Source organism: Cicer arietinum, chromosome 4, assembly GCF_000331145.2.
Source record: "Cicer arietinum cultivar CDC Frontier isolate Library 1 chromosome 4, Cicar.CDCFrontier_v2.0, whole genome shotgun sequence".
In the NCBI taxonomy this organism is placed as follows: domain Eukaryota; kingdom Viridiplantae; phylum Streptophyta; class Magnoliopsida; order Fabales; family Fabaceae; genus Cicer; species Cicer arietinum.
The window spans coordinates 6,804,113-6,816,136 of NC_021163.2; the positions used below are offsets into that span (position 1 = coordinate 6,804,113).

Below are 12,024 nucleotides of genomic sequence, written 5' to 3' on the forward strand. Positions count from 1 at the left end.
AACTTAAAATAATTAAAATATGGGTCTAGGTGTAATTAATACGAACTTGTAATTTTTTCAAGATTATTAATGTTTTTGGATTGAGAAGTTTGAAGATGTAAAATATTCATGTAAATATTTTTTTAACACATCTACATCTATTTAAATATGTAGTAAATTCTAGATTGATCATGATTGATATTTTCCTAAATCGATCAATCATGAGATGTAAATATTTTTACATTTCATGAAAAATACAGCTAGATTGATATTTTTTTAGATTGATTAATCTTGAAAAATACAACTATTTACATCTCATGATTGATCAATTCCGACAAATTGGTTAACCTAGACATAATTAAAAATTGAAGAAAAAAAATTGAATTTTGGAAGGGGTGTTTGAGAATCTAAGAGGTGGAAGGAGAAATCTCCATAAAGGAATGAAATAGACTACAAATGGAAGCATTTTTTGTTGAATTTTTTTAGGCCTAAAGAGCTTGTTTGGACTGCTTTACCCCTTGGATGGCCCTACAACTTGCAAGTTTAATGCAACACTAGATTGGAAGACTCGAAGGTGGCTAAGCAAAAACAGAAGGTATTCATGATTCAATTTAAATTGGTTTTGAGCCAAAAATCACCTGATTCTAAAATAAAAATATGTTATTTGGTTCAATTTAAACTACTTTCTCAAAAACTTCTAATTCGATTCAATCTGACCAAATGTAGGTTAGATTAGATAAACTCATTTGATTTTTACCAATATATAGTTATATACTGATTTAATATCAAATAATATATTATAAGTTAAATAACATTAATATATATATATATATTAATATATATATATATATATAATTATAAAGTAACAAATATTGAACATAATTTTTTATACGGAGTATTGATTATAAATGAAATAGTAAAATGTAAACTGTTAAAGTAATAAATATTATAACAAACTAACAAATAATAATTTTTTTATCAAACTAACTAAAAAATAATATGTTAATATAGCAACCTATACTAATAATAAAATAAATAAATATTAAAATCTCTATGTGTGGAGAAAATTTTAGTTTGGAGGGGTAAAAAAAATAATATGAAATATAATATGATCTGAATAGTTTGTTTTTTTAAAAAAATCTTAAATATACGATAAAATTTAATTTTGTGTGATTTTTAAATTTTGTTTATTATCTAATTAAAGTTGAGATTCATGTAACGAGATACTCCATTTAATAACTCAATATAAACTATAAATTTTATTAATCCAACCTTCAAATTTAAAGTTTTTATTGCGTAGATAAATTCCACAAATTTTTATAAAATTTTAAAAATATTTCATATTTCATTAAATAATTTCAACTGAATGTATAATAAGCTTTTAAAAAATATAAGTAAATATCGATGAGTAGAATATATAGTTATGTATTTCATATTTATATAATTTTTTTGTGTTTGATCATTAATATATTATATAAATAATCAACAGTTATATTACTAAAATTCATCATATATATCGACTTATTAAGCAGAATAATATTCATTACATAGTTACTTTAGAATCAGCGGAACTCCTCCCATCTAATTTTAATTTTTTTGTTTAGATTAATTTAGATGCAAACACCCATATTTACAGTTAAAGTGCATTCTGGAGAGTGATTAAACTGTCTTTGGAGTTTCTAGGATTAGTTACACTCTAATTGCTTTATAAGTTATAACTATATTTTATTGTTGTGTCATTTATTTATTTTGGGTCAATGTTGATCACATTTTTGTTTATTAAAATGTTGATCACTTTTAAGTTAACCCATAAGCATTCTCCAACGAAAATGGGTTAGGGATGGGTCCTTTTGTCTCAATACCGTAATTGTTTATCGTTCAGCCTATTACATTATATCGAAATGGTTGGTGTATGTAAAAACAACTCCATGCATGTCCAGTAAAAGAGATTGTGTCAAATTAATAATTTATCTTTAAAAATATTTTACCGTTAAACTAATTACTTTCATTCTTCATTCACTTCTCTTACGATTTTATGTACATAATCGTAGAACAATACAATACAAAGAATATTTAACCACTCAACACTATAATCAGATGACTCGTTAATCATAACAACAATGTCACAATTTTAGATAAAAAATAAAAAATATCATATTACTTTTTATATAACATATATTGAATCAATTTGTTAAGATTTTTAACGTGATTTTTATGAGAGATTATTTAAAAGTAGTAGAAATTATTTTAAATTTATTTGTTATCAGTTAAAAAAAAATAATTTTGACATTCAATAACTTAGATATTCATATTTAGATATTTTAATATAATAAAAATCACATATAATATATATATATATATATATATATATATATATATATATATATATATATATATATATTTCAAAAAAAATTATGAAGAACTTCTCAAAACAACTTTTTATTTTAATCATTTTATAAAATTTTATTATCCAAAAAAAATTATAGCAAATAGATGAAATATTTAAAATAATATTTTAAGATAAATTATTTAAATTAATTTTTCATTTAAAGTTTTATTTTTAAAATTATTTTTTAAGAGTGTTATAACAAAAAATAAATACTATAAAAACTATTTTTTTAAAAATCTTAAATAAATGAGTTCACATTAAATATATGATGTAATTTAGACATTGTCTTGATACATTATGTAATTTATAACGGTCAAGTAAGACTTCCGATATGTTACATAGCGGATGAAAATTTGAGTTTTTCAATATTGATGATGTGTTTTTTACAATAGATTCATTTGATCTTTTTAAACATAAATAAATTACTGATATATGAAAAAATTAGGGTTCAAATTTTAAAGAAAGAAAAAAATATTAAATTAGTATTTGTCTATTAAAAAAAACATAAATAAAAACTATTATGATATGAAAAATTAAAAATCCTGTGGGGAGTGTGGTGTATAAAATCTATCACTTTATTTTAAATGACAAATGGTTTAATTGTTATTTTGTTAGTGGATGAGTTGAAGCTATAATTTTCTTAATACTTCAATTCTTATTTTCCTCGCTTCCACTCCCGACCACCACATTACTCTATCACTCTGACCCATTCTATTGAAATATTGCTAGAGATAATTGGATAAATTTTTAATAATTCAAACTAAAATAACAAATTTTATATATTAAAATTACTGGTAAAGTACTTTAAAAACTAGATTGAGAGTTGATTGAAATATAAACCATTGAGTGTGAATGTGTGTATAACCTTCATGAATAGGCGCTAAAGGTAATGATTTTTTAAATAAATATTTATTGTACAAAAACAAGATGTGCATCATTACATCATATCGGTAGATAAAACGTACACGTTGTTAGTAGCCTAAATTACAAAGCTTCATACTAAATAAATAATTACAGACTCACAACCATGTCATGTTCACAAACCCACCTATTCAAATACTATTGTGGTATGTTATAATTAGCATTGTTAGAATTAAATTTCAACCAATATTATAACATAATTTTTACTCATCCACTACGTTATCCATCTCCACCTCTCTATTTTTGAACACTTGTTTTCCACACACGGTGAAAGTTCAGAGCTCCTGGCTTGCTAAAAATGGATTAAGTTAATCATCTCCTATCCAATTATCATTCCAAAAGTTAGTACTGACACCGTTTTGAATCTCCTTTTTTAGCCTACATAATAACCAATTATGTTTCATTCCCCACACCTTTTTTTCTACAAGCTTAATGTCTTGCCACCAAACCGAACTAAATTCACCTCCTCATTAATAACTTGTACTCGAACTACGACTTTCGTTACCAAACCACTTAAATCTAAGATATTTAACAAGCCAAATAATATATATATATATATATATATATATATATATATATATATAATGCATAATATACAAATAATCAACTTAATATATTTATTTATTAAATAAAATATATATAAAAAGAAAAAAAATATATATATATATATATATATATATATATATATATATATAATGTATAATATACAAATAATCAACTTAATATATTTATTTATTAAAAATTAAAAAATCTTCGGGTAGCCATAATCACCCCTTATCCTAGAGAGGATCAACTCCTGGTCCAACAACCATATAAACTCTTTTTTATGGAGTTTAATGAAAATCATTGTCACAGGCAAGTTTTGATACTTAAATTTGTTTGAGAAAAAACACTAACTTAAAAAACCAATCCAAGAATAAGTCAATCTTAAACAACCACAAGTGTAATTTTTCCTAGTCATTAACATACTATATGTTATGTTTGTAAAAACACATATACTATATATAACTTTTTCTAATCTCAATTATAAGAAAAAAAATCAAAAAACATCATTACTAATAAATTTATTTATTATTATCTAAATATTTTTACAAATTTATTCTTCATAGAAAAATAAGAATTAAATATATCTATTAATATTTAAACGATAAACATTAAATGAGAATAAAAAAATTATTTAAACTATAAATATATTTTAAAAATCACAATTTTTATTATTAAACTATCAATTATCAATAACATCACTATTATTATTAAAAAATAATAATTAAACCACTTGTTCTTAAAGTTACAAAAACATATCGGTGCAGCTTTTAAAACATACTCAAACTGTTTATTTTTCTATTTCTATTGACTTGGGTGAAAGTGGTTTGTATCCAAGTCAGGTCTTTTTTTTATTTTTATTTTGAAGAAAAACAACGTGACATAGTTGTTGGCGTAATGATACGATGTCAGCCCATGGGTGCAATGACGAAATATATAATTTTGCTTATTGTTACGGAAATACAAAAATCTTCACCGACAACATCTAACTCTTTCAATGGCGCTGCTATACAACGGGAAACATATTTTCACCAATTATCTGATTGCAGTTATATTTCAATTTTTTAGAGTATTATTATTTGGTACCAAAATTTTGCACACCAGAAAAAAAAATAGAAAAATGATTATTTTGATCAATAAATAATTTATTGACCATACATAAAAAAAAGTAAATAATTATAATTGTAGTTGTAAGAGTTAAATATTATCATATATGATTATTTTCTTGCAAACATGTGATCAACATTTATCAATTTTTATTATTAAAATAAAAAATAATATTAGGGTGGTAAGTGGTACCCGTTTGCTCCACCTAGGATCCACGAAGATTTTTTAAAATACTTCTACTATTTTATAATAATTGATTCATTTATTATATAAAAAAATCTCAAAATATTGTATTCTTTTAATTTCTAAAATAAATATTTTCAATTGAATTATTTAATTAATATTATTTTTATTATTTTTAATGTAATATTTTTTATTTTTTATTTATGATATTGATAATGCACTAATAACTAATAAGAATAATTTGATAAAAGTAATATTCTTTCTTTTAATTATATATATTTTTTAAGATAAAAAAAAAAGTTAATATATATTCTCTGCCTCTCTATTTCAATAAGTCATGCAAAAAATGTGTATTTCCTATAAATAATCATTTTGCTCTCTATTTCAATAAGACATACAAAAAATGTGTGTATTTCCTATAAATAATCATTTGCAGCAACATATATAGTACGAAGACTTACATTGACTTGTTGTACAATTGTAAGTATTTAATTATGTGGAATATTGGTCATTTAATTAGATTCCTTTAATTAATCATGATGAAGCGCCTCGAACCCATGTCCTCATATTGAAGCAGCGAAGAAACAACCGAGAAACTTCGTACCGTACTGTTTCTTTTTGTTCTTGGAATCTTCCTAATTTCCTTCCCACTTCCGTTTGTAATCGATCATTTTTTTTAATCTCAATAATACCTTTTTATTTGTGAACATGGAGAATATTAGAGCTAGCAAGAAGAGGAAAATTAGCAGCGAAGAATTAGACGAAGAAAAACAAGAAGAGGAAACGAAAATGGAAACTTTCTTTGCTCTAGTGAGAAGCATGCGCGAGACACGTGACCGTTGGAAGAACAAAATGAATGAGAATATTATCAAAGAAAATAGAGTTGTTGATGTTTGGAAGCCTACGTTTGAAGTTGAAGATTTTGCGGAAGAGGGTGTTAAGTGCCGAAACATGAAAACTAGGCATAACTCATTAGGAGTTGTGTCTGATATCAATAATAAGGAAGATGATGATGCAGAAAAAGGTATTGACTTGAAGCTATCACTTTGATACTGCTGTTTCTGCATGCATGCCTTGTTCAACTGATTTTTCCTAATTCGTTTGTGCGTTTTGTAAATTTGTAATGATCACTTTCAAATTATTTCTTTGAAGCAACTATTTTGTTGTCACTGGACAAACCTGTGCATTAATTTCTAGCTAATTACTCTATTTAAATTATATTTTTAGTCTTTTGAATTAGTTTTAGATTTTACTACTTTAATTTTTAAGCTTTTTTTTTTTCTTTTTAAGTTCTAAACCGTAATACTTTAGTCTTTTTCATTTTACTTTAGTCTTTTGAATTATAAATATTAAATATTTTTAATCTATAGATTGTAGATAAATAATTGACATTTTAAGTTATAAATATTATACACTTTGGTGTTTTATGTCATTTTTAAATTAAGTGATCAAATGTGTCTAATGTTTGTAATTAAAATGACTTAAATATTTAATATTTATAATTTAAAAAATTAAAATGAAATTAACAAGTTTGAGAATCAAAATGTCTAAGGATCTAAAGTATAATTTAGCAATTTATTTATGATGGTTTATATATATGCTATTATTGCATTTACAAGAAAATATTACCTCCATCCTTATATAAGACCCTCTTGGCAATATAACGGGATTTAAATAAATACTTCAAAAGCATAATATCATCTTAAATTGATTTTTTTAGCATACGGAGTGTCATGGAGCTAGAATAGTACTCATGTTTTTAAGAGTAAAACACAATTTTAATCATTTAATTAAGTTTAATTCAAAGCTCGTTTAAGTTTTTTTTTTTTTTGGTAATTTTGCTAAGAAAACTGCCATCTAATTATTAAATGCTGATGTGACATGTTTAAATCAATAAAATTTATTTATTTTTTTTAGAAAAATGGAAAATTATATTATAATAAACTTATATAACGGTAAGATTCTGAATTTAAACAAAAACAACAATCAAATTTCAAGAAATTAACTTAAAATTTCAAAATTTCCAATAACATGAAAAACTTAAAAACAAAAATTAATAACAAATATTACCACTTGGCGACAAACTCTCAATACCAAATGATATGGATTGGAGTGTTTCTATATGAGTTGAAAGTTCTAACCAAGTGATATTTTCAAATAAAAGGAAAAAAGAATCAAAGATGAGTTAGATTTAGAATATGGAGAAGAAGCAACACTTAAGGTTAATTGATAAGTCAATAGAAAATCTCCACAATGGTAAAAAATCTATTGATAAAATTTAAGATAGTTCTAATTCAAGAACTTAAAAATGAGACCGATGTCACTCACCATTCTAATGAGAGAAATTCTAATTCGTTTTAAATTTGTTTCAAATGTGGTTAAAAATGCATATTTATATTTATATAGTAAGACAATCTCTAAACTTAAATGAGACATAAATAACACAATTTTCTAAGTCCATATTGAACGTACATCATACTTTGTATCTTTAGTTACACATAACATTAACTAAATCCAAATTAAAACTATTACAATTTCAAGTTAAAATAAACTAACAATTATTACAAATTAAATTACAATAAAATAAAATTCATCATAGTTTATTAAATTATGGATCATCTTCAAGCTCTTGAGGTCTTTATCATCAATGATCAATAATGATACAAGCTCTAACATCTTTAATTCGATCTATCTTTAGGAAAAAATTATTTATTATTATTTGTTCATATCAACTATAATTGATTTTAATCTTACAAATCTAACTACATATTAACAAATCATATGTCAAGACTGAGAGAATGCTGAATTTGGTGATAGCCACTATAATTCTTAATTAAAATACAACATTGACAAAATGAATATGTGAACATCACACTTTGATGGGAAAACAAATGATGCCACACTATGATTATGAATTATGAACAAACCAAACGTGACACTCAGACGATAAAATAAAAGATAAAACATGAAGAAGAAGAAGAAGAAAATTGTATAAAACACTTATTTAATGACACTTATTAGCATATGAATCAACGACATTTGTTAGCGTTTGTTTAATTTAAATTAACTTTTGAGTAATTCAAAGCATCCTTGCCTCTATTTTAGAGACTAAATTCTTTATTGAAGTGAGTGAGATATATTTATATTTTATATTTTTTAATATATACTACTCTAAAATAAAATATATAAAAAAAATTGCTACTGAAAAAAGTTTATGTATCTAATATTAAATTAAAAAGTTTATATATTTTATTTTAGATAAAAAAAATTAATTGAGATTTATTTAAGAAATTAATATCCCTTCTTTGATATGTATCAAACCTTAATAAGATAATTAAGATACTCAATCATTTACCAAAGATGTCATACTATTTTAAAATAAATATGGTTAGAAGTTTGATAGTTAGAAGTTTGAGACGTTTGTGTAAACATAGCATAGCCATCATTATTATAGCTTGATGTGTAGAACGGGTCAAAATTATGACGAACCATAATAAGGCACACTTCACGTATCCAATAAAAGTTCAACGTAGTGACGTCAGTATCCTATCGTCACAAACTTGCTTTTGATTTTGACAAGACAACACCTTCCTTACTTCTCGTACACGCTCACTCCTATAAAATTCACACATCACGTTTTTGATTTGGAAACAAACCATTTCTCACACCATTTTTTATTTATCTTCTAATAATATGGAAAATAATATGAAAGTTGGGAGAAGTGGTGGTGATGAAGATGAAGAGGAAGAGGAGATGAAGATAGAGAAGTTTTACTCGCTTTTAAGAAGTTTCCGTGACGCACGTGATCGACGGCGAAGGGAATTAATACACGAACATGAAAAAAACGAGAGCAATAAGAAAAGGATGAAGACCACAACAACATCGAATCCCAAAATAGAAGCTTGTTTTGAATGGCAGGACTTCACTACCGAAATTCACTTCAGAAAACCCTCTTTGATTTTTCCTGATCCAACTCCAAACGACACAATCGAAGACAACAGCAAAGGTGACAGAAAGGAACAGCTTAAGGAAAATGCTCTTGATCTCAAATTGGCACTCTAGTTTGCGTGTTTCTTTATTTTTGGTCCTTGGTTACACTTCAAATATTAGTATTACAAAAGCGTTTTTCGGTAACATTGTGCTATTGATTTTTTCTATGCTATTCCGACCTACGCTGTCATTGTATTTGCAATATTGTAGTGAAGCAATATTGCTTGATTATCTTCATCTATATATCTACTAACTAGTTTCTTTCTAAGCATTTTTATCTTCAAGACCGAGAGATTAAGAAATCCCTGAAATTGAAGCAAGAAGGGCAGAGAAGAAGGATTCAGAAATAAAGAATGGACAAACAAGCTAAAACATAGGGTCGTCGCCCAATTTATCATGTGATCGTTAGATCTTTTGTAAGATGAGGAGTTTAATCAGTGTATATATAAAGGGTGATGGACTCAATCAATACATAATTTTAAATATTTATAATAGACTTAATTTATTAAGTATTTATATATTCAACTTAAGTAAGTCATTCTCTTTTTATTTATTTTAAATGTGATATTTAAATTTTTCCAAATACACATTTTTATATTTAATATTATTGAATTTGATGTCTATATAAATAATTAGTGGTTCAATCAATAGGCTTATTAGTACCTTAAGTTTTTATATCGGTCATAATTTATTCTCACAAAATTGAATTATACGATACCGCCCTTTATAACCCATTCTAAAGTGATTTGTGGTTTTCTTGGGAATGAAAACTATATCCAACCAAATGAAATATTATACTAACATTTTAGTGAAGTAAAATTGATTTGATAATAGTTTGTTTCTAACCAAATTGGTATAATAGTTTGGTATACCAACCTTTTGTTTTTGAACCAAAACAAACTACTTTTAAAATTTTTTAATTCTCCATTTTCAAACCAAATTTCTACCAAATTGCTAAAACTAAATAATATTGAGATTGTTAAAAAAAAAAAGAACAAAAATGAAAACAAGATGAATATTAGGAGGATTTAAAATCCAAAACCTGAAGTGTTTTTTTAAAATTGAATTCTTATAGATAATTTATGAACCAAATTGAATTGAATTAGTTACTTTGGTTTATGAATTGAATAACCCATTTTAGTTTTTCAGGTTCAACTCAATTTGACTTAACGCTTTAGTTCATAGTTGTTTTGAACAAACCTTAATCAAAGCTTTCACATGTTTATTGAACAATTTATAAGTACATTCTAAATATTTTTTTTCATTTTATGATCAATTTGTAAAAACTATTATCTTATAATAAACTATACATTTGTTGATGTTACTCCTATCATTTATGAGTTAATATTTTTTTCCCTCTTATTTATAAACAAAAATTGATCAAATTGATATATTTGATTTATTAAAATATTTTCATTAATAATGTATAAATTAAATCCATTAACAATTCAATCTTTTAAACTACTTTTTATTTTTGAAGGAGATAATTAGTTTCTTTACAATCTATAATTTAATTTTATCAATCACTAAACCTTGTAAAAAATTACAAATCACATGATTTAAAAAAAAATCATTGAACACATGATTTTTTATTATTAAATATTGCAGAATTATTAGTTACACTTTTGCCACTGTCGAAGGCCTCAAACGAAATATTACAGAAAAACCCAAACTATACTTTTTTCTTCGATCCTACATCCGTAGTACAAGCCAAACCTCCATAGGGTCGTGAATCGTTAGAAAGTTTTATCCATATCTCTATATTTTATATGAATGACTTTTTTTTTATTCTACTAAATTCAATTTATATTTAAAAAAAAAACAAAATATGTTACATATTTATTTTTAAAAACTTAAATTTTGTGAACCGACACAAATGTGTTATAAAAGATTGAATTTTGTGTATGGAAAATTCTTTTCAAGATATTTCACTACAAAAATATATTTAAAAAAATCAAACTTATATATTGAATAATCTTTTTAAAATTTTTTGGAATATATTTATGTATCAAAATTTGAAAAGAAAAAATCAGATTTAAAATACAAATATTTTTAAAAAGTTCAAATCATGTTCTAAAAAATTTATTTAAATTCTTCGAAATACAAACAGGTAACAAAAATCATAAAAATTGAGTGAAATTATATTTTTATTAAAATGTATAGTAGGAGAACGTATTTGGAGTATATGATAAAAATTTAATGGTGGAGGACCGGATGTATTTGTTTTGTTTTTACATCATAGCTTCCATGCCTTCTTAATCTTTAATATAAATGTTGGTCATAGTTTGGACTCGATTTGAGAAAATAAATTGTCTAATGGTTTTTTTAGTAGAAAAGTGAAAATAATATTATAAAAAGATCCAAGCATAAGATGTGCCTCAGGCAAGAAATCGCTACAACAAAGCTCATTCTGACCAACAGAAATAACCGAAGCCCGGTTCTCGTGTGAGAAAATTAACAAACAAGCAGATACGGACGGACCTGGGTGGAAAAAAAGAAGTTTACGGAAGACCAACTCTATCCGATCAGTCTATTTATAATATAATTATAATTATTCAAACGTTTGACATGTGACAAGGCTTAACATTGTCTATAAAGCAGTCTAATGTGCTAGACTGAAAAGGTTGCATGTTTTATTTTTAGTGTCATTTTTAAACTTTAGTAGTAGAAGATAACTAATAATTATGTTTTTTTTTAGTACAATGTTTCTTCGTTAATAATAATATTTTGCTATTTTATAATATTAACTAATGATAAATATTTTTACACTTTACTTTCTTTTTAATATGATTTTACACTTTTTATTAAATTTGAAATCATTTTTCCTCTTTGAAATCCTAGCAAACAACCTTACTTTTTCACATTCCTTCATGAAGTTCAAATCCCCAGTCATTTTGTTCTTTGTCTCTTTC

General features: G+C 24.6%; 1 protein-coding gene across 1 annotated transcript; it reads left to right on the forward strand.

Moving 5' to 3' along the window:
* The first annotated feature begins 5,612 nt into the window (after nt 1-5,612).
* Nucleotides 5,613-9,606, forward strand: LOC101495110 (uncharacterized). Its single transcript, XM_004495824.4, has 2 exons — nt 5,613-6,146; nt 8,835-9,606. Exons 1-2 carry the CDS (start codon nt 5,831-5,833, stop codon nt 9,182-9,184), a joined length of 666 nt encoding a protein of 221 aa, XP_004495881.2. The 5' UTR covers nt 5,613-5,830; the 3' UTR covers nt 9,185-9,606.
* The last annotated feature ends 2,418 nt before the right edge of the window (nt 9,607-12,024 follow it).